General features: G+C 38.4%; 1 protein-coding gene across 4 annotated transcripts in view; it reads right to left on the reverse strand.

Annotated features, from left to right (window-relative positions):
- col11a1a (collagen, type XI, alpha 1a) overlaps positions 1-27,895 on the reverse strand; it is a 93,524-nt gene that overhangs the window by 25,170 nt on the left and 40,459 nt on the right. For all 4 annotated transcript variants that reach the window (XM_008438345.1, XM_008438344.1, XM_008438348.1 and 1 more), the window contains 19 exons: positions 27,155-27,208; positions 26,148-26,192; positions 25,976-26,029; positions 24,010-24,054; positions 22,377-22,430; positions 22,238-22,282; positions 20,411-20,464; positions 19,758-19,865; positions 19,628-19,681; positions 18,089-18,142; positions 16,174-16,218; positions 16,010-16,063; positions 15,833-15,877; positions 13,048-13,101; positions 12,599-12,652; positions 7,957-8,010; positions 7,766-7,873; positions 5,053-5,142; positions 2,695-2,748 (listed from right to left, as the gene is read on the reverse strand). In XM_008438345.1, the coding sequence (XP_008436567.1) occupies positions 2,695-2,748; positions 5,053-5,142; positions 7,766-7,873; positions 7,957-8,010; positions 12,599-12,652; positions 13,048-13,101; positions 15,833-15,877; positions 16,010-16,063; positions 16,174-16,218; positions 18,089-18,142; positions 19,628-19,681; positions 19,758-19,865; positions 20,411-20,464; positions 22,238-22,282; positions 22,377-22,430; positions 24,010-24,054; positions 25,976-26,029; positions 26,148-26,192; positions 27,155-27,208 (1,125 nt within the window). The remainder of the gene's footprint in view (positions 1-2,694; positions 2,749-5,052; positions 5,143-7,765; positions 7,874-7,956; positions 8,011-12,598; positions 12,653-13,047; positions 13,102-15,832; positions 15,878-16,009; positions 16,064-16,173; positions 16,219-18,088; positions 18,143-19,627; positions 19,682-19,757; positions 19,866-20,410; positions 20,465-22,237; positions 22,283-22,376; positions 22,431-24,009; positions 24,055-25,975; positions 26,030-26,147; positions 26,193-27,154; positions 27,209-27,895) is intronic.

The following is a 27,895-nucleotide window of genomic DNA, read 5'->3' on the forward strand; positions in this document are numbered from 1 at the left end:
GTACTGTGAGTCAAGTGCAAATCTCCTGGAGTTTGCATGTGGTGCGGTGCGCTTGTTCCAGTTGAGGTAACTCCTGCTCCGAATTTTCTGTCTTTCTTTCACAGTGTAAGCTATCTACTCCTCTATTTAGACTAGAATGAATAGATCGGCACAACTTTATGTCATGCATTCCTGTTTAGTTTTCTCTCTGCTGTATGTATTGTAGATTTATTAAAAGCCCAACAGGGAAAGCTGACCGTCAACCTTGTGATTTTGGCCTGACCCGGCCTGAATTTCGGATCAGGTCCAGGTCGGTTCTACTGATTTTCTATCCTGATATCCTTCCATCATGTTTCATTATATTCACGGAGAACTTTGCATTAATTTGAACATACGTCGTGGAACAGGATGTTTTCATCATAGGAACCTCTGTTAATAATTTGAAAAAAAAACAAAGACATTTCCAGAGTCAAAATCAGGCCGTTTGAATACAACATGTATATTAGTTTTTCAATCATTTGAGCAATTTCACTTCAAGGGAGAACTTTTGTGCAGTCGCAGCTCAGCGCTACGAGCTACGCTGTGCCATTATCTCAGTTTGCTTTGTCTTTTTAAGTGCTGCTGCATGTGAATTGAGAGAAAAGCTTGAAGTTATCAAAAAACTACTTAAATAAGTACAGTTCTCTGAAAAGGAGAAAAAGAAAGGAGCGTGGATACATTCCCCGGCTGAAACCTCTGGGATTGATCTGGGATGTGTAGGAGGAACTCCCAGGCTTACTCAATATTTTGACTCAGCATATGGATGCTTCATGGCTGTGTGGTTTTATTGAGAGAGCATTTGTTTGTTTGCTTCTCTCTTTGTGTGCCAGGAGGCAAGAGAACAAATAGTCTTGATAGAGTACCCTGCTGTTTTTGCAGGGAACGGCACAGAAGATGTGGATTTGTGAGTCTGAATGCATGACATCTATTTGGTTGACCCCGAACAACAGAATTAATTTAGTACATTTAATATCCCCTAATGTTTATCATAAAATCACTGACTGAATTTTAACATTTCTAATGCTGCATTTAGCTAAAATGCTGTATTTAGCTAAAGTTGTTTGTTTTTTTTGACAAATACATCCAGTACCTTGCATGAGTATTTATAGCCCTTGTACTTTTTCACCTTTTTGCAACTTAGTCGCAATATTTACTGAGCTATAACTCTGAAATAAACTGTTACTTTATTACAGAGGCCCTGCTTTTCTTTTTTTGGACATTTATTATTGCTGGCAGTATTCTTTTTACTTTTGGACATTTATTATGACACGGAGCCATAGCAACGAAGCAGTATACAACCGGGAGCAAATGATTAACATTGCAAAAGCTCAAATAATACCTCAACTGCGCAAACAAATCCCAGATTAGCAGAGAAGGAGGCGTCATGGATGGAAAGCAGGAGCAAAGAGGAGAGAGAGAAGGAGGAATTTAAAACCATCTCCTCCAACAATCATGAGGTCTTTGTCAAACACGTTGGCGAACCTCCCGGCCCTAACGAAGAACGAGCTAAAGTAGCCACTTTGTCCTCGACTCCAATGTCTTTCTGCTGGGCTTCCTGACAGACTCAAAGAGGAGCGGCAAAAGAAAAGAAGTGAAGGTGTCGTCTGTAATATGTCCGTCTGTTGTCTCTGTGACCCAGATATCTAACTCTTAGCATTTAGCTTAGTTAGTTATCATAGCGCCCTCTGACATCCCAGCCTCAGGTATCACAGACCATGAATGTGATACAGCATAGCTCAGTGGTTGCCATGCTGCAGACACAACACTCCTATGTACTTGTGGCAATATGTAATGATTTTAATTACGCCTTTCTGTCTGTCACACTTCCAAAATTGGATTTGTTTTATACAAACGTCAAAGATTCATACATCTCCAAAGAGAGACCTAATCTGTTCATTTAGTTTTTTTTCTTCTCAGAATATAAATGTCATGTTCCCAACACATCTGTAATGAAGAAACTCCAAGAAGGTGGTCAGAGGAAGCAGAAGAAGGCCTGCAGGGCTGCTTAGAGGTTATGAACTGGATTGCTCTGCGCCAGCCACATGGAGAAGATAAGCAATGCCATGACTGAGTGTGTAATCTTGAGTTACAACTGCATTTAATTAAACCCTTGCATAAATAAAGTATTTAATTTAATTGTGAGTGCTTTGATTGGGCAGTAAGATGCTATATATACCATTTGTTTTACCGCTGAGATTTAATTGTACACTGGGTTTACTAATCAGGCGATTTGTGAAGGTAATTTGTTGCAACGGATTTATCAGTATCAGAGTAAAGGAGCCTGAATTCACATGCATTAAATATTTTTAAAAGTTATTTGTAAAATATCTGAACACAACAGATGATTGTTCTGACACGTAAATGCATTGTAATGCCGGCACACTCATTCATTAGTGCATGTGTGAGTGAAGTTTATACTTCAGTTCCACTTTAGAAGAACGCGGTACGACGATGACAGACGACAATAAAAAAACCCTGACAAGTGAAAAAATATATCACTCTTATTTTTGAGTCAGGAGCCAGAAATAGATTGAAACACACACTGATATTTTTTTTATCTAAATGATACAAACCACTTTTAAGCAACCTGTACTTGTAAGCCTTAAAGCTTTTAACATGGTGTACAGATATTAATGACAGTGTTGTCAGGAAATGAGTAAAATCCAGAGTACTTACAAGAGGACCGGGTGGACCTTGGGGTCCCTCTCCGCCCTTCAGACCAGCTGGGCCCTGAAACAAAGAGAGAAACAAAACTGACCGTTACAATCTCCACATCTGGCAGTAATAACGCTACAATCTCCACGCTGGATCTCAGTACAGGTTTCATTAAATGCTCCAACTGTCTGCCTCTGTTTGCTGGTTTGTCACTTAATCCCAAAACGACAAGAAATGAGTGAGCGGCGAAGAAAATTCAGAGCTTCTCACCCTCCACGTTTCAAGCCATGAATTACGATCGACATTTTCATTCTGGCAGAAACACGGGCTTGAATAGAAAGTCCGAAAAAAGTAGTAAGGAGGTTGGAAATCATCATCATCATAAAACCCACTTCATGGAGTTGGCTTGAACAGCTTCATATAAAGAGCATGTTTGAAATGGGTTTAGTGCATTAACACATAAGTGAGTCCGACTGAGAATCAGAAAAACTACTTAAACTTTAACAAATGTTTGGCTTTTTCTTTTTTTTTTACGCGTTTATAAAACTTAAAAAAAGGGAGAGGGGACTTCTTCCTCCTAAAATGAGGCAATTACTGGAGCTCTTTCTCATTGCTTTCTTCAAAATCTATTAGTATTATGAAACTGAGTCATGGGAAATGTTTTAAAAAACGAGATAGGGGCTAGAGGGGCGGTTGCCCAGGGTGGTAATGAAAATGGGGAATAGAGATGATTTATTACATTTTTATTGGTTTATTTATAAAATTAGTCTCATTTGACTATAGTTGTAATTTTCTTATCAGATTGTGTTGATTTTACTCAAACAGAAACAAAATGATAACTTTATAGGTGTGAAGTTGGATATGAAAGACTTTCAGCAAGTCCAAGAACATTAGAATTTTAAAATTTAAACAACTGTACTTTCCTCTGAAGGTAAATACACATGGCATGTTTTATACTGTACATGTCCTCTGGGCAGTAACTAGTTACATTTACTCAATTACTTTTACTTGAGTAACTTTTGGGGAATAAAAAAAATACTTTTAGGGAGTATTTTTCTACACTGTACTTTTTTCTTTTACATGAGTAATTTTACTATGAAGTGTTGCTACTCTTATTTGGGTAAAATTACTGGATTATCTACCCACAGAATAACAAACAAATATGTTTTAACCTAAAATTCACCTGTCAACTTAGAGTTTCATAAGTTTTATATTGTAAGAAATTGATTTGGAAAATAATTTTTCCTGATTTTGCTACATTTTTTTCATTTTGGTCCTTAAATGACTAAAACCTCCACTTAACTTTACATTTTGGTCCATCTGATGATGTCAATTTTAAATATTAAACGATTGACATTGTGATCAGTTACTCAGTACTCGATTGGCCTTTCTACCAAATACCTTTCTTACTGTTGCATGAGTAATTTCCACTTTTTACTTTTCCTTGAGTAAAAATATGTTGAAGTATTGCTGCTCTCACTTGAGTACTATTTTTGTGTACTCTTCCCATTTCTGCTCTGTGGATGAAGAAAAAAATTCAGAAGTCATCCAAATGTTGAAGAGCTGTACTGTAAGCGAGAGTAAACAATTCAAATCCATATTCCTGCCTCTGTGGTTGTGTGGCAAAAAAATAACAAAACATTGCATGGCGTGTGCTTTACTATATATATCTATCATGGTCCAACATGTGTTTGCATGCATGCACGAGTGTTTGTATATGTGTGCAACACCCCAGTGAGCTCCAGAGCAGCACAAGGCAGTATGGGTAATGAGTTTCTGCAGTCGGTGGCTGCGTGCTGGGCTAAATTACGATGGCAGGAAACAATCAGGCGTGTCCTGCCGAGTTCGGCTGACCTTGAGGAAACGCTTTGTTTCCCCGACAGTGTATCCGTCCCGCGCCACTCCAGTCTAATTGCCAACATTTTTGACTTAATTATTTATTTACTAAATAATGCATGTGGCAACAAAATGCCGCGCCTTCCAAAGTGCTGGCACTGACGAATGACGAAACAATAGGTGTCCTTGAGTTAAACTGGGGAAAAGACTTTTCTAAATAAGTCCCTAACAAATCCTAAATGCTCTAAAAAAAAAAACAAAAAGAGGCCCGTTATCCACTGCAGCGGTCTAAGCCGTGGATTCTGCGGCGGTGTAGCAGTGCAGGAGCAGCGCCTGTTCATTTGTTAGATGTCACTTCGGATTTCCTCCCACCAGATTGACTGCTGCGAGTGCATTCCAGGGCTGCTGCCTCTAATGAAGTGAACAGCTCCAGATAGGTGCGGGTTCATTTGTTATGTAGCTGTGGTCTATCACTTTCTACCAGCAGGTGCATGTGGAGAAAAACTGTGACGGATAGCTGCGGGTGAAGTATCCGGTTCTTACCGTGGCACCGGGTAGACCTCTCTCTCCGGGGAAGCCACGAAGGCCCGGCGGACCGTCTTTACCAGGGGAACCTTGTGGTCCAGGATCACCCTGCATGCACAGAATTTTTTTTTTTTTAAATTATTATTATTGTTTGCAAAGTGTCAGAAAATCAGCTGAAATATGTCAAAAATGACTGGATGAACATTCCGGACTTAAATTACGTTTTATAATGTCTTAACAAGAGAGATGGAATTATATATTAATATCAAAGTTTAAATGTTTTTTGCACACGAACGACAACTGTGAGCTATTATTAAGACAATGTCTGACAAAAGCTTCAAGGAATCACTATCTGAAGAAAATTCCTAGATTTCAGCCACTTGTGTGGTTGTAAACAGTTGCTGCTTTTGATGACGTGGGTTTCTGTCCAGGGCGGCACGGACTGGAGGGCGAAACAAAAAAATTAGCTGCCAGTTTTAGACAGAAGGAGTTTTTCATTTCATATTTGCATTAAGTGCTCACCATTGTGCAGAGGACTATTTACTTATTTTATTTGAACAGTTGAGATCGTCTTTGATCATATCAGCTTCAGACGTCGACATATTTCGACTGGTGAGGATTCACAACAGGGAATTTGTAAAGTACAAATTAAGATTTTTTATGTTTTTACTGAATTTGCTTCAAAAGTTTATTTCTTCTTTGTTGCCAGAGCGGACTTTGGCATGGAGCCGACCTTAAAGTGGCTGGTGACTCATGTGACATCACCGTTTGTTTTTTGTTGTTTTTTTCAACTGAGTCCGCAGAATAAAACAGGTAAAGTGTCCAAAACAACAAGCGCAGAAATTGGTCACTAATCATCAAAAAATAAATAAATCTGTGTTGCATTTGCTATTTCCTTTTTTACTGAACTAGATTCACAAAGCAAATTACACTAAATACATGAAGACCGTTTCAACAATGGGAGCAATTTGCATCGATTTCTTTTACATCAGGTCATAATTATTCTTATATTTAAATTTTTAACCAAACTTCAAGACGAACATTTCACTTTAAGGAATAATGTCAGAACGACATTTTTAGCTGAATGACAATTAGTTCAGAAAAACAACACAAACTAAAGTTATACCTTTAGGAGAGAATAAAAGCTGTCAGTTTATACCGCATTCACTCGCAAGGAAATCAGAAAAACAACAAAAAACGTGAAATGAGTTACATCTATTACCATTATAAAATATTCAATGGATCCAATCAGAAGGCTTACATTTCGTATTTTGCATAATTTCATATGGTTATTTTGAAAAGCTCATTTTAATCTAAAAACGAGTCTCATCGGAACGCATATCCAAATTTACCCAATGTAGGTTTAATGTAACTTCACGTTTTTTGTTTCCAGTAGTGAATTACTGTCGATATTATCTTTATTTATTTTCCATCTGGTGCGTTTGAACTCAATTCTCACAAAAATCATCAAGTCCACAAAGATTCTATATTATGTCCTCCATGTCTAAACACTGACTGCGCATCAACTAATGGCTTTGTACTTTCCTGCAGGAATAGAGGCGTACGTGTTTCGAAAGCACCAGGCGAACCCTAATGGCCCATTAGTGGCATTTACCTGAAGCAAGTATTATTTTCTATTCATCAGCGCAGCTGCAGCACAGTCAATGAAGAGGCATTACCAAATCTATCAGTGTTTTCACACAAACAGCCACGGTGTGAACATTCGGTCAATGAACATATAGAGGAAAAGATTCGGACTGAAATGAAAACTCATTAATGCAATAAAGTATAAATATATATAAAAAAAAGGAAACCATTTCTTTCTCTACTATTAATACATACTCATTAACAGTTTTTATTTTAACAGCTCTTTGATATTTTGTTCCAAAGGGGGGAAAAAAGCGCCAAAAAACTACTGCTTTTCTAAAGCAATGATATTTGAATGAAGTGGTGGAAAAAACTTCACCAAACTGAAAGTGTGTGTGTGTGTGTGTGTGTGTTTTGACTTTTATCTGCACACTGTGAATCCCAGACGAGCGGGCCTGAGAGGTTTTAGACGATTTGGTCTCTGCTGCCAAGGCCTCGCCACAGTGACACTGGCATACTGATGCACAGGTTTGAGCGAGGTGGGAGGGAAGCGGAGCGGCGAGTGGCTCGGGGTTTGGATTGAGCCGACAGACTCGATTAAACTGTCCGCTCGGAGGAGATGGGGAGAAAATAAAAAAAAAAGAAGCTCAGAGGGAGGCGGGCGGGCGGGGCCACATTGGAGGCTCCTGACAATGAAGGGCTGGTCTCAGGTCTCTGGCTCTACTTTACAAAAAAAAAGAAAAAAAAAAAAAAGTGTTCTCCGCTGCTAATGGGCTCTTCTAAATCGCCAGACTGGGAACTACAAAGAGGGAATGAAAAGATCTGAGCTACTTGAGCGGAAAGGAAAAGTGAGAATCTTGCATTTGATTTTGTCCGAATCTCTTTCTAGAGACGACACTCCAAAGCATCCAGTTGTCTGTTGAGTGTTCGTGAGCCTAAGACGTCATAAATCTTTGGAAATGTTCATAACATCTAAACTCAGTCATACACTGAACAATTTTCATTTTATTTGTCTGATCTCCTATGAAACACCGTCTGGCATCATCTATTATGAATCTCCAAATGTTCAGGCATCTTCCTCACATAGTTTTCATATTTATTGTTTGCATAGCTATAGTTTAAGTATTTCATGCTACAACCATACCTTGGCTCCCTCCTTGCCAGCAGCACCAGGAAGACCCTGCTCTCCAGGTGGGCCTGGGGGTCCAGGATGTCCTCGCTCACCAACAGGACCGGTCTCTCCAGTGGGTCCCTTAGATGATCACATGTTTAGATCATGACATTGGTCAAATTTTCTGCTAAGAAATAAATCTATGGTTTGAAAATCTTTCTTACCTGAGGCCCGACAACACCTCCTGGTCCTGGTGGGCCAGTTTTTCCTTGGAAACCCTGAAATCAAAATGGATGTTGGTTTAATACGCTGTATATTTGTTATATATTTAATATTGGCTTCTTAATTTTTGAAAACAACAACTCAATAGTGATTAAAATCTGCAAATAGCGTAAGCAGTTTTTATTTCAAAACGTAAAAACAGAAAAGTTTGTAACTCAGCTAACTCGATTTTAAGCGATAAAACATTTAATATCTAACAAGAGATGAACTGTTAACATCATGCATGTTGGAAATAAGTAGATAAACTATGTAGACCTAAAAACCAATACGTATGAATTAGATCAACTAAAATAAATTGAGTTAGACCAGGATCACCTCCGTTAATCTGACATAAAGATGCATTACAGTTTTGAAAGTACAGTATTTCCATTATATGAAAAGAATCATGATTAAATGACAAAATACACCAAGACTGAGTTTCCTGAACTGACTCCAAACTACTTTTAAATATGTTAAAATTAACATCAGCTGAATGTAGATAAAAACCGTGGGTTTTTTTCTTGTGTAGGATTTGATGTTTTGCATTCAAAACAAAAAGCAAAACTGATGACAGAACATGTTTATGTTTCAATGTTAGGTTATATTGGAGATCCTCGTTTTCTTTTTTTCCCCTCAATAAGGATCTCAATCGATTTGGAAAAAAACTCTGAAATTAGTTCAACATTCAAGATTTTTCAGGAGTCAGAGGGGTTTTTGTTCTCTCTGGGCTGTTGAAAGCTAGATATTAAAAAATGTGGCTGAGAAATTAGCAAAACAACGTGGTGATTTACTGAATAAACGTGATGCATCATACATGCAGCAGTTCAGACTGACAGTAAAATCATAAAAAATGTGATAAAAGAAGAAAATTACACTTGACTAGACACTGAAAAAGACAAGAGTGCCTTTCAGGAGCAAAATGCATTAGCATTCGGGTCTAAACTCCACAACATTCCCAGTAATTGGGCAGAAATGGGCAATTTTGCTCATTCGGGTTCGCATTTTAATGGCATGACCACACAGTTAACTCAGGTCTTTCGCTAATTTCGAAGACCCTTGAAAACGTACTTTGTAAAACAACCTCCTGCTAGGTACATTTTTCCAAAAATGAACTCCTTTTGCTTGCTTTACTTTCTTTTCATAGTATTCTGACGTCTCTGTTGAAACGTCTGGAGATTTTAAGCCGTAAGGAAAACGCTACAACAATAAAAACTCTGCTCAGGTGATAATTATGTTGCGCATCTACAGGAAACCTTTCAAATCCAACAGTTTTCAGGAGCGGCGTCCCCACGACAGCGCCGTGTGCTCTGGCGTCCCTAATTGATCTCAGAATCAAAGCAAAGGTCTGATCTCCTCTACGTCCCTCGAGTCGCATCTCAGGTGCTCTACAAAGAAGAAACCCTCCACTTTCTAATTAGGTGACTTCCTGAGGCACATGATTTAATTTGACGGCGTCACAGGAGCTGAACACAAACCTGTGCTTAGCTTTTCAGATTTTTATATATAAAAAAAAAAAAGTTAAACGTGATGTGTCATTTTTGCTTCTGATTGACAATTCTGCACTAGTTTGTGTTGCCCTGTCACACAAAATACCCCAAAAAAACATTAAGAAAGAAAAAAGAAAAATCACATTTACATAGGTTTGTGTTCGTAACGTGACAGAAGTTTCTCTACTCAACAGGCGGTCTGTCGTCAACACTAGTTGCGTTTCCAATGACCATATAATAATTGCTCAAGTTGAAAATGAATTTGGCAATTTACAAAAAATAGAAAAAGAAACAGTTTTGGGGGCAGGATGAGGTGGGGTTTTGGTTTATTTTGCAAAAGTGCAATGGGAACGCTTTTTTCCGCATCACACGAGTCCAAGAACCAAGAACCGGATGATGGCTTTGACGCAAATCACGAAGAAGACCATGACCATGACCACAACGACGATAGGAAGTAGTTAGAGGATGATGGCTTGGCATCATTTTTACTGACTTATTGTGTGAACAAATGTATTCATGTGTGATTCTAATTGCCCTTCTTCTTTAATGGAAACACCAAAATTGGAAAATTGTGTTTTCTTTCTACGATAAGCACTGCAGTTCTCACGCACATGGCCTTAGCAAACAGGATTCCACCAGTAGACACTTTAAAGATCCGCTTTGCTGAGTCTCTGAGAATGGCGAGGCTAAAGTGAAGTCGTTCAACTGTACTAACAGCTTCAAGCTCACACCGACTTCTTCATTTTGACTTTCACCTGACTTTTCCAGCTTGATGTGATCGCCCAATCCCTCGGTTCTCAAATCCATAAGCAATTTTCAGAGGATAAGTTGATTTGAAACTTATCATCCTAAAACCAGAGAAAGATTTAGATCCGGGCGTTCAGGAAGCCAATCCCGGCTGACGCGCGGTGTGTCCCCGGGCTTATTGATCACAAGACTTTGTCATTCAGGGTGATGTATTATTCAATGAAGCACCTCCAGGCCAACGGCGTCGCAGAGGAGATGCGGGCGTCAACGCTTGATTTGCACTTCCTGAAATTCGGATTGTTTTGCTCGGATCGGACCTCTTTATTGCCATGATCCATTTTCATATTGGATGCTCGTGTCGCCTGTTTGCCAAGACGTAAATCTGCAGCCCTTAACTCCGCTTAGAAGTCAATCGTTACGCCTCGAGGCGCGGCGGGCGCAGGGAAGAGCTTGCTTGTTGCGCGCCCCGTTATCTACAGGGAAGGGGACAGGTGGAAGCGGAAGCTCTAATAACGGAGTTGACGATCCGTCAGGCCCGCAGTGAAATTTATCGTCCTCAGAGACTCGTCGAGCAAAGGTTCACTGACGCATACTAAGTGCAGGGATCGAAGATGATAGCAGGGGGAATGCAGCAATTGCAAGATGGGATCGAATCAGGTTTTTTTTTTCTTCCTTTCCAGTGGGGTAATTCTTATACAGTAGTCCTTGGGACATTCCTGATGTGTCAGTGCAGCTTTACTTGAGATTTAGTAAAGATATTAGTTATTAGGGGCTGGAGGAAGCTGCAGTAAATCCATGTTAAACAGTGCAGCAGTTTTCAGTTTACTTCTATTTTAAGGATGGGAGTTCTGCTAAGCAATACACAGCATCAACATATAAGCGAGCCCTGTTGATGTGTAAAAAAAAGTCTTTTAAACTCTTCTGATGTATTCACACAATTTCACACAAAATAATTACACTAAAAAACTAAAAATCTTATCCAGTATTTCCAATCTAGTTTCCAGCGCAAATATCTTGATATATCTGAAAAGACAAAACTAGCTAACGTGCAACTTTTCAGCAAAACTCCAGAGTGTGTTTTAAGGCAATATTTCATTAAAGTTAATAAAAAAAATAACTAGATCCATTGGCAGATTATTTCCCATGTTATGAGTGAAATAATCTGCCAGTCAAACTAGTACTTTATCATTGATATTAAGGGTATATTTACTTAAAAGGAGCTACTACATCTTGTCGAAAAGTTATTTGTAAGTTATTTTTGTCTTACTCCAGGTGTAGTAATAATATATTTGCTCTTAAAATGAGACCAAAAATACTTGGTAGGATTTTGTGTTTTTGCAGAGTAGAAACTCGTCTAACGGTGAGTTCTGGGGATATTTTTTCCTCTTACTTGGATGTGGAAAAAAAAAAAGTTTATCGTTTCCATAACTGGGTTAAATATAGAAAAGTAGACGTTTTTTTGTCACCAACATCTGCATTTGTTGAACGTCATGTTCTCTCATCTTTCACATTTTGAAGAGCGGTTGAGAGAAACAGCTTCTAAAATCTACTAAAACCTACAAGCGTAAAGTACATAATGTTTCACAAAACTGTTGAAATGCCCCTTTTTGAACGTAAACTAACAAGGCCATGATGTTCAGATTCTGTTTCGCTCAAAAACAAAAAATATTTTGGGCAGAAAAATTGAAAACTTTGTTTAAAAGTGCCGTATCTCATAAGTGTGTCCACCTTTTAACCAAGCTTTGTTGAATCACCTTTGGTTCGATTCTAGAATTCAGTTTTCTTCTGTTCACATCTGCCATCATTTATAGAGAATCTGATGAACCTGAAGTAAAGTTCAGTTGTTGTTTTTTTTTGTTTTTTTTTTGTGATATTCCTGACGTTTACTCATTTAGCTAAAAACACAGTTGCTACAGCATCAAAAATAATGGTAAGGTACAAAGGTAGCAGTCAGGAGAAGGATACAACACTTACATTTAAATTTTACCTGCACTTACTTTATATAAATCACTAATGACAATTTTATTAAAATCTATCTTTTCTCAATATTTTTTTTCTCAAACTAAAATCAAAAACAACATACATTTAAATGTTGAGAGAAAATTACGCTGTTGCAATAAAAGTCACATTTTTATAATTTGTTTTACCCTGGTGCCAATAAATGTGGAGAGTCCACATTTATAGAGAGCCTCCTTTGACAATAATAATAGTAAACGAATATTTCAACTATAAGCTCTATCATATACTGAATCAGATATATTGTGCCGTTGAGATGTGTGAAAAAGAGAGTAAATCTTCGCAATAAACGCATTTACAAATAATGAGATTATTCATATTTTGGATTCCCATTTTGTTGTGCTAATGTCCTCACCGTCTCTCCACGCTGTCCAGGGTGTCCGGGAAGCCCGTCCTTTCCAGGTGGTCCCTGTTGGAGAAAAAATAAAAACACTAATAACTACAACATTATTGACCATTATATTATTTACAAATCAATACTGGTAGTACAAAAGCCTCTCTGCTCAGATGCTTATAACTGTCCATTTGCAGTTCATATTTATTATTCAGAAAAGACAAATGTCTAGACTTTCCCAAGTTCTATAATTGTAAAAACAAACAAATAAATTACCACTTGTTTGCTGTCTGAACTGAAATGTGAGAGAACCTTCATGAAAACTACTCGAGTCCAAATAGTTCTCCGTCTGAATCAAGCCTAATGTGCGTTTTGAGTTTCAATAGTGACGGACGGTTAAGACTGGAAGAGACGCTAATCCAGAGTTCCTGTCGGAGGTTCTCAAGTGAAACCAGAGAAGAGTTACTCACAGGGGGGCCCTTTGGTCCAGGGAAGCCCACTGGCCCCTGAGGTCCTTGAGGTCCCTGCAACCAGCAAGAAGAAATCCTATTAAACTGCAGCAACTACACGGTATTTAATATGGGTTGGTGCAAAAACTGGGAAAACTGCTGAGTGGATCATAACTAATCCAACCAAACCTTCTGTAAAGCAAATAAAATCTGCACAATTAATCGACAAAAATCATTTCTCACTGATCTACGCTGTAGTGGAATCTCGTTTGGTGTTTTTCTGAGTGATAAAATAATTTTTTTCTTTTGCTTTCTTTCATACAACGTATGAGAAGTAACTACAAGTTACCTTGCATGTGGTAATACGTTGTTTTCTGCCTTTGTACACTTAAACATATATATAAAACCAAACTGTAATAAAGCTTACAAAAATAAAGTCATCTCATTTCCTCTCATCAAGCCCCGAAATAAAAATGGATTTGATAACGCCGAACTAGACCACATAAGTTTTCTTGCTAATAACAAAAAGACTCCATGTTACCTTCAGTGTTTCGCAAACGCAGCGTGTCCCTTACATTTCTTCACATCTTGTCAAACTTTGACTATATTTTACATGACAGAATAGTGCATAACTGTGAATTGTCCTCTCTACCCTGATGCTATTATTAGTTTTTCCACGTTGTCTATGATCTGTCATCAAAAACACCAAAGCAAAACACGGAAAGTTTAAAGTTGCAATGTGACAAAATGCGGAAAAGATCAAGCAAACCGTTTTCTGCATCTCTTTAAATATCAAAAACATAACTGTAGTAAGCATAATACTAAAAGATTTTTTTTAATTACTGCAATTCTTGCAATATATTTTTGTTTCTCTATGTGTAAAAAAAAATAAAAAAATTAACATTTCAAAAAAGAACAGGGATTTTACAGAACGCTTGAGTCAAACAAAACAGACGTCGATTTTTGCGATCCAAAAATCGCAAAAAACGAGCTAAATATCGTCTTTGCCGTCGGCTCTGTTTTTATTCACTTGTTCTGTGGTTGTGCATACAAAAGATGTTTAAATAAACCTCTCCGTTTCAAGTCAAGAGGGTATAAACGGTCAGGACTGAGGCGTTTAAGACCTTCCGGTTTAGCCAAGTGAAATGTCACATCACTGAATCTCAGACTTGCCCTCCACCCACAGAGGATCGCAGGGCTGAAAAGGTCGATGGCTGCCTATCAGCATCTGCAAATCGGAATCACGAGAAGTGGCATATCAAGCTGCGCTCTTTGGGAAGTTTTAAAGAGCTTCGGGGAAAAACATTTTTCTTTTAAATTAACAGAAGTTTTTTTTTTTTTTAGAAACTAAGCTTTGAATGTTGAAGATTTGTTGGTTTACAAGCTAACTTTAAACAGGAGTAAATAAAAGATTACATTTTACTACACAAAGATTTATCACAAGGCCTGAGGCGATATATTAGGAGAGTCTAACAACAACAATAGCTACCAAGTTGACTCTTCTAAGCAAAGGCGCTTTTACAGAGTAAAAAAGATCTTCAGCATTTTGGTCTCTGGCCTGCGTGAGTTTGAATTCATTCCAGCTTGCAAAGTTTTTAAGAACGACTCCTTCTCCTCTCTGTCTCCGCACTAAAAATGCAAATGCGGACACAAACGAAGCATGTGCTGCAGCTGATTTATCGGTTAAAGCTGCTCCTTTGTGGCTTTTGTCTCCAGATTCACGTCGGAATGTCACACTTCCTCTGTTTAGGAGCGAAATCAAAGAGCGCCAGAACAACGCTGGAAATTCAAGAAGAAAAAAAAAACGTCCTCTGAAAGTTATTAAATATGGCGCACCACTGCTGGGAGACTTTTATTGTGCAGCAACTTTAACTTTCCTGCTGAGTTGGGTCACCCAGGGCTGAAATGTTTAGACTGGGAGCGTTTTCATTTCTTGGAGAAATACACTTTATTACAGCACTGGGAATACAACTGTTGAGATTAGGATTAAAGAAAATGTCAGGAAACAAACAAAAAAAATGGATGTAGAAAGCGTAGAACATGACCTCAGGGATCAATTTAATTGATTTAATTAAATTCTTTATTATTTTAATAATATTTCTCATGGATATTAAATCTGTGAGATATACCAAAGGGAAAAAAGTAAATGTGCTACACAGGATCTACTGTAGTGTGCAACATATTTAGATTCACTGTTATTAAACGTTTTAAAATGAAAAATTTTCAGGAAAATCAATTAAGTTTGCACTTGATCAGTAATGACTGGAACTGAAAAATCCAGAACCAGAAAACAAACCAAACATGGTTTTATATCAAGATGATTTTTTATTTAGTTTCGAAAACTCAGTTTGCTTTCTTTCAGTCTAATTAAAAGGGGGCTTAAAAACGGGGTACAAAAGGTTTAACAGAGTTCTGGAAAGAAACCTGGGACATCGACACACTTGGTGCCCCAGCCAGCCCCACACACTCTGACCGGCGGCTTCGCGGAGACGTTAAGATGGCAGCCGGGAGCTCCAGCTCAGCGGCCTGCAAATGTCCCATTCTGAGTGCCGCCACCATATTGTAGGGCTAAGTCAACGGGTTAGCACGAAAATCAGACCAAATGATGAGAACAAACAGAGGAAAGAACAAAGCAGATGGCGCATCAGCCCCAGATGTCTCTGTACGGAGAAGCTAAACTAGTTTTCATTGGTTGATTGGTTGATTTTGTAGTAAGTGTGTATTAATGCACACTGAGACTAACTACATTTTTTTTTTTTTGCATCATGAATTATACGGACATGAAACACACGTGTAGAGGACTTACTCTCTCGCCAGGCGGGCCAGGGGGGCCGTCGTTTCCTGCTGTGCCCTGAAACACACAGCACAGCATCACTGCTGGTCAATATGAACTTATTTCGGATGGGCTTCAACTGAAGGATAAAATACTTCACAGAAATTTTGGACTCTGTGAAACAGCCATGTTTTGTTGCGGCGGGTTCACCTTGGGACCGGGTTTGCCCGTTGGACCTCTGGCTCCTCGAGCCCCACGTGGCCCCTAAAGAGAGGAAGAGAAACTGTTGGTTAATATGATGTCTTTGGCGTTTTCAGATTGTTTGATGGTATATAGTGAGTCGATAAATAAGTCATCGAGGGACGAGGACATACCGTTGGACCTCTTTGTCCTCTTGGACCAGATTTTCCAGCAATGCCCTGTTGGACAGCCAAAAGGAAACAGTTTTATAAGGTTTGTCTTTGTTCCACGCTTTTTCCTGATATTTCCTAGACAAGGATCAATATCATTACAGTGCTGCGGAGAAAACCTTGAGGATTTGTGCCACTGTCTAAAGCAAAAGTCTGGTTTTATTTCTTAACACAGACATTAAACAGAAAACAGTCATTTTCAGGGCATTGCATCGGCTTCAAATAACTTTTACGCCAAAGGGAGTTGAAGTGGGATTTGTTCCTTTTGTTTGTTTAATCAGTATGCTGTTTAAAAATGCCAACAATACGGTGGCTCACGTTGCAGGGAAGCGGTGTGTGGGTGGAGCTGCTGAGAGGACTGCAGAGTTTACAGACAAGAGCAAAGACAGCAAAAGATAAAAAATAAAATCATTCTATTTTGCTTGTTTTCTTGTTTCTCCACGCCAAGTCAATTTTACATCAATGCCAAAACGACACGCGGTGCCGTCAAAGTTTTGAAAAATAATGAATTCGTTGTGCTGTTCAGATCTGGAGAGGAGTAGGAGAAGAAATCCTGCCTCATCTATTTTAACTATTAGCAACACATGTCATACACCTCACTTTAGAATAAAAATAAGCTAATAATGCTTCCTTTGTTGTTTTACAAAATATGCAAAAGCAATTATCTATGGCTGGGCTGCAGGGTGATTTGTTTATATGGAGTCAGTCCCCAAGGTTTCAACTAAAACAAATATTTTGTAGCTTAGCCTAAGATTATTTAATGTATTTCTGCTGTTTTTATGAAGAACACATAAAACCTTTTATCAGCTTTGCAGGCTATTAGAACCAAACTCATCAAAATTTAAGTTGGAGTCTGCATTTGGAGCGTTAATTTCTTTGTACAGGATGTGAACTTTTGAGTTAAATTCTGTCCATTATCCTCTCATTTCTTATAGTTTTTTTTTTTTGCCAAATGGTTTGCAGTTGGCTCTCTAGAAACTCTTTTCTAGATGCTTCCAGCCAATTAAAAAAGAAGAATTTCAACAAGGAAATAATTCTTGCACCAAACTTCTGAGGTCCATGTTGATATTTCTGGTAGATTTGCAGCTGGTATTTGATGTTTTTTTATTTTTTTAATGAAATGGTTATTATTAGCAGCGGTTCTTCTTATAAGAGTGTTGTCCAAGCATCCGAGCAAGCTCTGCACTGGTGGCAACACAGCTCAATAAGAAACTGTCTTGATTCTAGACATCATTAAAGCCATCTTCACTGTGGCTGAACCTCCCAACATAAAGATTTTTTCTTTTACCTGCTATATTCTTAGTCGGGTCTTTTTGGTGCAACTGTTGCTGAATGCTGTTACCTCAGAGATGAAGCTAACACAATCACCAATGATGTAACCAAACTCAAGCTGTGCGGTCACACCATTAGTGTTCGTGTTTCTAATGTAACGATAACGCGCAGAAAGCAGACCGCAGTCCTATAATGTTGCTATAATGCATCTACTTGGTAAAAGTCTATAGAAACTCCTTAATAGATCACTTTGCACCATTTCTTGTTCTTCACAGCTTGTAGTAATTGAAAACAGGAAATAAGCTCTACTAACCCTTAAACCTTGGGTTACAACTCAAAAGTGACATCACAGAGTTCGGTGCTCTCTTAAAAGATCAAATTAAAACCCGTCTCCTGAATTTGATCTGAAATAAAACCCAAAGTTGTGAGAACAAGCTCAGCCTCGAGGCTCCATAACCGTTTCCAAATCAGTCGTTCTCTCGCCCAACGTGGCGTTTGCCGTAGCTTCATTTGACAAAAATGCCTTCATGGTGGAACAAATTTTATGCTACGAATGGTAAGTGAGTTTTTTATGTCTCCGGTGTTACGGGTGTGTGTTTTCCCTTACCCGTGCTCCTTTCTCGCCGTTTGCTCCAGGGAAGCCAGGGAATCCACTCGAGCCCTGTCAAAAATCAGAGGGAGATATCACGAAGGCAGATGAGGCTTCATGGGTCAGTGCATACATGACAATAAGGGATTATGTTGTATTCATCTGCTGAGATGATAGATATCTTTCTCAGTGTTCCACTGTTGGTGCTGAGCTTCTCTGTGTCAGACTCTTAAAGCGGCAAATGTAAAACTTCCAACGTTCGTGAGAAAAATGCTTTTTTTTCCCCCCTCTAATTTGTCCAAGTTAATGCACTGTATTAAAGGCTATAGAGGAGGATATGTCTTAGTCTCAATGTTTAATCTTAAGGAGAACATCCTCCTAAAACAGGACAACACTATGTGGATTCAGACGATTTATTTTTCAGTGAACACACCATAGTGCTACAGTCCAGCTGACAACAACACTCCTCAATGAGGACTGAACAAGACTCAAAGGTAGCTCTTTCCAGTATCAGCGACGTCTTTAGAAATGAAGTCAGAGGAAGTGCAGAGATGTAGGAAGCTATTTACAAGAAAACGCGACATTACTGCAACATTACTGCAGTACAAGTAATAAGACTTGTGCTGCAGTTTTTTTCAGCCTGAGAGAGAGCCAAACTTAGGCTGATAACAGGAAGACTGACTGGAGCTTAGCAAAGGCTTTTAAAAAAAAAAAAAAAATCTTCCTCAGCTTTCTACTTCATTTGCCTGGATTAGAAAATGTTGCTAACCTTTTTGGAGATCTGAGATGGAAGGTAACTATTTACATTCTACAGGGAATTCACTACAGGGGACCAATGCTAACCGCGCTAAATGAGCTAACTGCTAATGATAGCTGAGATGCTGAAAACAGTTTAAGACTACATGACCTCACCTACGCTCCTATTAAGCAATTATTGTACTGGAGGGCTAAAAACAGTATGATATTTTGTGTGCTGTTCTTATTGTATGTTATAGTTTTCAAAGAGATTTCAGAAGAAGCTAAAATTGGTGTCGGTGAATAAAAGCTCAAAAACAAGATATAAAAAATTTGCCACAAATTTGTGAATGTTGTATTTCTTGTCTAAACACTGAGCAAGAAAAACCTATAAAACACAAAGCTATGTTTTATTCATACCTTGTGCAGAAAAGCCTATTTATAAGAGTCATTTACTAACTTATTTTTGAAGGTTATATTATTAAAGTCAAACCATTCACAACTTTCCTTTACACTAAATGTTAAGAACTCGCCATTTAGCAAGTGCTTGTTTGTAACCCCCTGTCTATTAATCAGTCATTTTTTATAGAAAATATATATTTTTTCTCTCAGACAGGGTCGTTCATTGAATCAGGTAATTCTCTCCTACTTATGGCTCGTATTTCACATAAACTGCTGAAATGTCTCACCTTGAAATGCATTCCTAGGTGTAAAAATCTAACTCTATATGAACAAGATTAAAGATAGTCTGCACAATGGCTGCTAGGCTGTGATGTTTTATCAGGCACGATGCTTCTCGCGTTGAAAGTAGCTCATGTTTACCTTTGGTCCCTGTCGTCCGGGATAACCTGGCAATCCTGGGACACCAAGTTTACCCTGGGACACATCGGCAAGGTGAGCAAGAGAAAAAGTCCAACTTGGCTAAAGCCAGAAAATTAAGAGTTTTCTTTACTTTCTCTCCTGCTAGACCAAGAGGCCCCGACTCTCCGTTGGGGCCAGCTCTGCCTTTAGGTCCCTCAGGACCATCCTCTCCACGGGACCCAGGCATGCCAATTTCACCCTGCCATCCATGAAAAATGATATACATAAAATGTTCAAATTAGTGTTTCAATGTACAGAGTGAATATTTGACCTATGAAGTTCACAGCAAAAACACAGAATCTTATCAAATATTTATCCTCTATTTTTAGTGCAAATCTTTGTACACCTTAAATTATACAAAACTAACTTATAAGTAATTTTTCAGCAATATATAAATGGTTGTAAGTAAAAGAAAAATCCTTAATATTGGTAAAAAAAAAAAAAAAAAAGTTTTTAAAATAAAATACTAGTTCCACTGGCATTTTATTTGACTTATAACAAGATATTTTCCCCATATTACAAGTGAAATAATCTTTCAGTGGAACTACTTTCTCATCAATATTAAGGAATCATTTACTTAAAAAAAGCTCCTTCATCTTGCTGAAAAGTTACAAGCAAGTTAGTTTAGTCTTATCTTGAGTGTACCAAGACATTTGCACTAGAAAGTGGACCAAATACGCTTTGTAGGATTCTGTTTTTGCTGTGTGGTGGGAAAAAAAAAGATGTTTTATTCAAGCTCCTCACCCGGTCACCTTTAATTCCCATGTCTCCTTTAAAACCTGGGAAACCGTCCTCGCCCTAAGAGAAACAAATATTTGGTCATTTCTTTAAAATACTGATAAAAAAAATTTGTTTATAAACACCAAAAAGGTCTGAGCTAGCTAACACTTCGCTACATTTCCCAATTCCTAATGGGCAACGGAGGACTAGAGCTGCCATCTGGTGGCCAGATAGTGGAATAGCACATCCAAAAAATCAATTTATTTCTCATATACTTAATACCAAATACAGTTAACATCAAGGTCTGTCTGTCTGTCTATCATGATATAGGTAATGTGTGAATATTAAAGGGAAAACTCGTCTCTTTGACACCTTTTCTTTCTTTCTCCTTCGACCTCTTGTGTTCCAGCAGTACCTGATGCATAATGCAGAGCCGAACATGTTTTTGATACTACCCTGCATCCTGACTGGATATATACTTCAAGTAATGCGCATCGTTTATTCATAAATTTTTCTCCTCAAGGTCTGTTTTCTTTTCCCCCCTCATCATTAATAATTCAGAACAAAAATCAGACAAATGCCTGCCACGGCAGTGGGGACAAGTCCCTCGAGTCAGATAATAGATTTTTGTTTTATATATATATATATACTGCTGCTTAACTGTACTGATCCTGAATAATGAAGCTGGCTTAAACTCCGACACAGATTTTGGCGTGTGGTGACCGGAGTGGCACTGACGGCCGAGTTTCTCTGTCAGCAGAAGCTTTTCAGCAGGACGGCTTCACATCCAGCCGTGAGTGACTGAGGGTCTCTTCAAAGTGAGGCTCGGCCTCCCTCTGAAGACGCCTATCGACTGACCGCCGCGTCGTGTTCAGCCTGCGCCGAGCACCCACTTCAGCTCAGGAGAGTCAAAACAAAGTCGACAGGTAGACGGCGGCAGCTTCAGACAGAACGTCTGTGACATGAATGCATTCACAGCCTGCTCTCAAACTCTTTACATCTCCTCTGCTGTTTTCACTGTCACCCCTCGCTGTCCGACGCATCGAGACTGCTAGAAACCTGCTTGGTATATTCATGCTGCCAGGGAGCTCAATTACACAGCAGAGACTATTTTAAATTCTTAACATCAATACATATATATAAGCACAATTCCTGTATGTAAAAAGAAAAAGAAAATCCAGACGTTTCCAGATGCACTTTTTCAGTTTTCAGTCAGTGTATATACGAAAACTATAGACAGGAAGGAAGGAGAGACTGAAGAAATTAATGAATGAGGGAAAGACAAGCAGAAGGAAAAGAAAGACATGAGGTAAAACAGAAGGAAGGACATAAGGAAAAAGAAAAATATGAAAGAAAAGTGGTGACTAAGAAGAGAAGAGAGGAAGGAAAAAACTCAGACAGACAGAATGAAGGATGGAACGAAGACAGAAAAGATGGAGGCAAAGAAGGGAAGGAGGAAGAAAGAAAAAAGGTACAGAAAGAAGGGAGGAACAAACAAAGGAAGAAAAAGGAACATTGAGAAGGTATTAAACGAAGGAAAGAGGAAAGGAAGGAAGACAAAAAAGCAGCAAGGAACAAAGGAAGGAAGGAGGTACAGAAATAAGGAAGGGACAAACAAAAAGAACAGTGAAAAAGTACTAAAAGAAGTAAATAAGGAAGGAAGGTAGAGTGAAAGGAATGGAGAAAGGAAGGAAGTTAAAATATTTTTATACTTGTGGGATTTTATTTCTTTACTTATCTGGCAGATTCTGAAATCTAATTCCATGTTTGTTTTAGTTTTGCGTTGGAACCCAGTATATGAAAGTCTGCACTCTGACTCAGGAGACCAAACAGGCTCTTTCACAAGTTTACCTTCTCTCCTTTTGATCCCTTCAGCCCACGAACTCCGTCGGCCCCCTGTTGGTCAGGAGCCAAACGGGGAGAATTAAAACCCATCACAAAACCAAAATGACGAATTTCTAATAAAAATCATTCACTAAAACAATCCTACCTTCACACCCCGGGGGCCAGGATAACCGAGAGGACCCTGAGGACCCAGTGGACCCTACAGCAACATCATATTTTAGTGATAGCTCAAATGATCTAAAACCATAATTCTAATATTGCGTTTTAAAATAACAACTAAGTTTCACAATAGTGCTCAAAGCTACTTATTTTCTTACCTAATAACATGTAAGTATAGCAGGCTCTACATTTTAATGTAAAATGTCCAAAAGATAAATTAGAAAACAGCTTTTAGAAACTATTTTTTTCACCCATATTTACATCAAAGCTACACAAGAGACTCAATAGACTTCAATATTACATACTCTAATCTATCAATGATTGGGAAATCAAGAAAAAAATTCATGAAACTTTCAAAGCCAAACTAGAAAATCAATAGTAAGTAAATAGTAAGTACTTATCTTACTTACTAGAAAGTGAAAACTTTTTTTTACAGCATCTACTATTAAATAACTGAAGTTGTGCTTCAATCAGGCTCAACATTATGTCATTATGTCGACTGACAGAGGAAGAAGTTAATATTGATAATTTCTCCATTGGGGCCCTGGTTGTCGTATGACATGTAACAGACAGGAAGTGAACATTTTATTCTCATAGTTGATGTGTTGGAAGCAGGACAAATGGGAAATTTTACGGGTTTGAGCAAGTTTGACCGACTTTGAACATTTTTGGGTGTTCCCGGTTTCCAGTAGTTAGTATCTGGCAAGAAGGGGTACGAGGTAGGAACAGTGGCAAACCGGCAACAGCAGCCACGGTTTGTTGACGAATGTGGGAAGCGAAGGCATGTCCATGTAGTCGGATTCAACAGACGAGGATACACAATGCGGTCTGCTTCCTTCCAGACTGCAGAGTCGGGGTGCCTGTGTTGACCCCGGTCCACCTCTTAAGATGTTGTATAATAGGCTCATGAGAATCAGGATTGTACCACTAATCAATAAAAGTTTGCCTGGTATAGTGAATGAAGTTGTCTTTTACATCACACAAAAACACATGGCGCTGAAGGGAAACAGTAGCTTTGGGCAATGTTGTGCTAGTAACCCTTAGCAATCCATGTGGACGTTGCCTTGACCCTTAACTATGCTTCCTCATGACTCTTGGCTTTGTCCAACAGACTAATCCATCCAGTCAGGAAGCAAAAATGTTTCAAGAATAGTTTGAGGAGAACGACGATGAGGTGAGGAAATGACTTGGCCTCCAAATACATCAGATTTCAATCTACTAGAGCGTCTCTGGGACGTCAAAGAAAGCAAGTCCAACTCACGGAGGCCCGACTTCACAGATTATAGGATTGAAAGAAATCTTAGCTAACGTTTCTGGGTTAGCACTGGAAGGGTTCAGTGGAGTTCATGCCTTACCAAGTCAGGGTTCAATACCCTATCAGGCAGATGATTGTATTATTAAAAGAACAACACTGCAGATGGCCTGTGGGTTGTCTTTCAATCCACAGGTGGTCAGATCAATATCTTTGATGTTAGAAAGTCAATAGATTGAGACTCTACTGTGTGACGCTGATGTTTGTGATTTGCTAACAGATTGGAAACCGATCTCCTATTAGACAAAGGAAGGGGGTTTGTGCCATTATATTGATTTATGTACACTATTTAATTTGTAAACATTACCTGAGAACCTTTCTCTCCAGGTGGACCCTCCTTACCAGGATGACCCTGTAAAAAAGTGTCAAACTAGTCAGAAAAGACTCACTTCAATAATGTTATTCAGTGAAACGCTGAACACAATGACCTGTGACCAAACTTCTTATGCAGCAGCTCCTCAGAACTATCTGAGACACACATGAGCTGGTATTGCCACCAGCAGGAAGTCTTTGAGCTGCACTGAATATCTGCTGCAGATGGCCAGCAAAGTAAAACGTGGTTCCACGGGCCAGATCAAGGCCAAACACTGCAGAATGCATGAATAAAACATCAGATTTTTTTTTTTTTTTGGTCCTTTTCAAGCTTCGGTTTTATGAACAGGACGTTTGAACGTGTGTGAGGGGTCATTTGTCCCAAGCGCAACTGCGGCTCTGTGACGCTTAAATCGCTACTTTTAATAGTAATAAGTGATTCATTTTTAGTGGGTAACTAGCTGGTGGGATGAAGCTTCCAGATACACCAGGAAAAGCTTCAGCTGTGAGAAATCACAGGCAACTTGTTATTCGCGGTGTGACGTGGAGACGGAGAGCTGTAAGTCAGGTAGCTCTTTGGCCCCGAGGGCAGCTGAGGGTGTTTGCCTCTTCGGCCGACGACTCGGTGCAACAACAGGTCTGGATAACAAAGCCCATAGGCGCTTTACTGCTGCAGTAAAAAACACCTTGAGAGGTTTCAGAGGCAGGGGCCAAAAGGTCTGCCGTTTGTCGTAAACCAAAGAAGAAGACGTATATTCTGTCTGTGTATATCTTCATTGAATAGCAAGGATGATGTTTTCTTTACAGTCCAAACTGATTAAATGTGACATCCAGTGTCACTCGCTTGCTTTGTAGCAAGTGTCAGCTGTGATTTCTGTCATTTAAAACTTTTACTTGACTTTTTCTCTATAGAAATGAATGAAAAAAGCTTTAAAATTATGTCTAACATATAACGTTCTTTAAAGGTCAACTACTTCCACTTACTAGCTAATTCTTCCAGTAGCATTGCTGCAGACAAAACAAATTTGCAATCCCAACAGCTGTTTGAATGTTTACCTCTGTGCAGATTTAAACTACTTTAGCAGATTTAGAAAATGTTCTACTTTATTTCAGCTTTTTCAGCTAATTTGTGCTAATCCGTTCATTTAACAGCATTGAGACTTTGTTCCAGTTTAATCCAGTCTGCATAAACTTTGTGCTGCAAACTGTAAAAGGTCGAACTACAAGAGATGCAGGATTTTCAGACTGAATCGATTAATTGACAATAGAACAAAGAACGTGGATCCTAGAAATCCTTTTTTCATAATATGATGACGGAGCCATTAATTACTTCTTCTTACATATGGTTAAAAATATCAACAGGCACACTGGCCCAAAGAAATATTAAATTATAAAGCTAAAAAAAAGTGACAAAGCTAAAATCCTGCTTAATTTTCTGATCTGCAGCATCCATTTTTAAAAAGCAGGGAAAAAAGCTTTATCTCTAAATTTTCCACATTTGTTCTTTTTTTCTGTATTAAAAATGGGTTTTAAATTTTTTTAAAATAGTTTCCTCTAATTTGTTGATTTTATTACTATTATTTTACATAGCATTCAAACATTTTAACTTGTTTGGGAACAAGAATGTTTCCCAAAACAGCAGCCACAGATGCATCTTGACAAACCTTTTTCTTCCACTCAATTTTCCACCAGTGAACCAGTCCTTCCCATGTTTGTCAAGTCCATTCGGTGACAAAAACATTTTTATTTTAATGAAATTCGATTTGTCTTACATAATATCTTAGCCAGGATATGTAAGCAATACTCAACAAAATAAGAAGAGTTTCAAATTTTTAACGAAATTAATCTATTGTTGACATTCTAATTTACTGAGATGAACCTGTACAGTGGAGGCAGATGCCATCTTAAAGAAGGGATGTGTATGTGTGCAGTAACAATATACGTATTAGGTGAGCACTCACAGGAGGCCCGTCAGCTCCAGGCAATCCAGGAAGTCCCGACCTGCCCTGAGGTCCCTGTAGGAGGTAGAGACGAACAGGATTTTAAAAAAGAAGAAGAAAACTGGTGCAGTAAACTGCAACAACGCAAGAAAACTTACAGCTAAAACGATTTGAATAAGAAAAGAAAACATACTTTTTCTCCAGGTGGTCCGATCGGACCTTGAGGACCGGGGAGACCCTGCAAAACAAGATACATTTAATAAATACATATCTGTGTAGCATCAACAAACACACTCAAACCCACAAACACAAGCTGAATAAACCGAGGAGTTTGTTGGCGCTGTAAATAGAGGAGCTGCTACTGAACTGTCAGGCTGTGTGTGTGTGTGTGTGTGTGTGTGTGTGTGTGTGNGGGGGGGGGGGGGGGTGGACAGATTTGCATTCAGTTTGTGGAAGAGAACACATTTAAATATTTGTGGATGTGCTCCCATGTGTGCAGCTGATGCCTGCTGGCGTTTATACATTGGGGCACCAGCAGGTGGAGCAGCTGAGCAGGAGCCAGCAAACCAGACACAGAGAAAACCTACCCGGAACTTTTGGTCTAGTAGTTTTATAGTGTAAATATCTTAATACACTTGAAATAAGGCAAAACTAACAAGTAACCTTTCAGAAAGATATAGGAGCTTCTTTTTAGGAAATAATTCCTTAAGATTAAAAAAGATAAATAAATACTCGTTCTACTGGTACATTATTTCACTTATATCATGGGAAAAGTGAAATAATCTGCCAGTATACCTAGTAATTTTTTTATTAATATCATGAAATTACTAACTTAAAACATGCTCCTTTATCTTGCAGAAAACAACTTTCACATTAGTTTTGACTAATTTCAAGTGCACTACAATATTTGCACCAAGTGGACCCAACATATTTGGTAAGATTTTGTGTTTTTTTTTTTTTTGCAGTGCCAGAATAAACACTTAGCTTCCATATATGAGAAAGGATAAATTATTGTAACATAAACATGGTAAACTAAACATATTTATTTAAAAACTGCAAATGCTAAAGCGCTATATAATGTAAACTAGATTGTTGTGTTTAGAATAAATCAAATTGATTTAAACGCTGATGTGTTTGTGGCCGCCATCTTGTATGTGCAGCTGCACGGCATGTTTTCTGGTGTGCGTTTGATTCGTTCACCTGTGTTCCAGGGATTCCCTGCTGACCCGGTGGGCCCGGTTCCCCTTGTGGTCCCTTAAAGAAACAGATTGAAACTGATCAGGTTCGAATATTGACCTGACATGTGTTTGCATTAGCACCAGGAGGAGTCCAGCTCTGCTTTGTAAAAAGAAAGGAAGAATTAAAAAAAAGAAACAAGAAATGGAAGAAATAAACAAAGAAAAAAATATTTAATTAATTCTGAATATGGAAAGAAAGAAATGCAAAATGAAATGTGACGGTAAGATCATCAAATAAATACACAATATGAAATAAATAAAAAAATTACATAAACAAGGAAACGTAATAAGGAAATAAGGAATAATAGTTATGTTAATACTTCTGAAAAAGATGAGCAAATATTAACTTCTGTTAAAATATAAAAACCAATAAGGTGGGGAAGTTCTTATTAAATGCAGTAATTGCCACAATTTATTCATTTATTTCTGTTTCTTGCCTATTTTTTTAAATTAATGAAAAGATATCAGATTTATGAAGCAGTTTTCACCCCTCAACGGCTTCATAAAGTTGCTTTACAGTAAAAATAATATCAGAATCTGTCTCCTGTGCGCCACCGTGCTGATCACAGTCAGGTCACATTTGCGTCTTTTTGTTCATTTTTATCCTCTAAAGCTTCTAGGGTTCGTTTAATATGAGGAGCAAAACTACAAGCCGGGTTCTGATCCGCTGTTGAACTTTATCTGCTCTGCCTCGGAGCTGCTT

The sequence above is a fragment of the Poecilia reticulata genome, linkage group LG20 (genome assembly GCF_000633615.1).
Source record: "Poecilia reticulata strain Guanapo linkage group LG20, Guppy_female_1.0+MT, whole genome shotgun sequence".
NCBI classification, from domain to species: domain Eukaryota; kingdom Metazoa; phylum Chordata; class Actinopteri; order Cyprinodontiformes; family Poeciliidae; genus Poecilia; species Poecilia reticulata.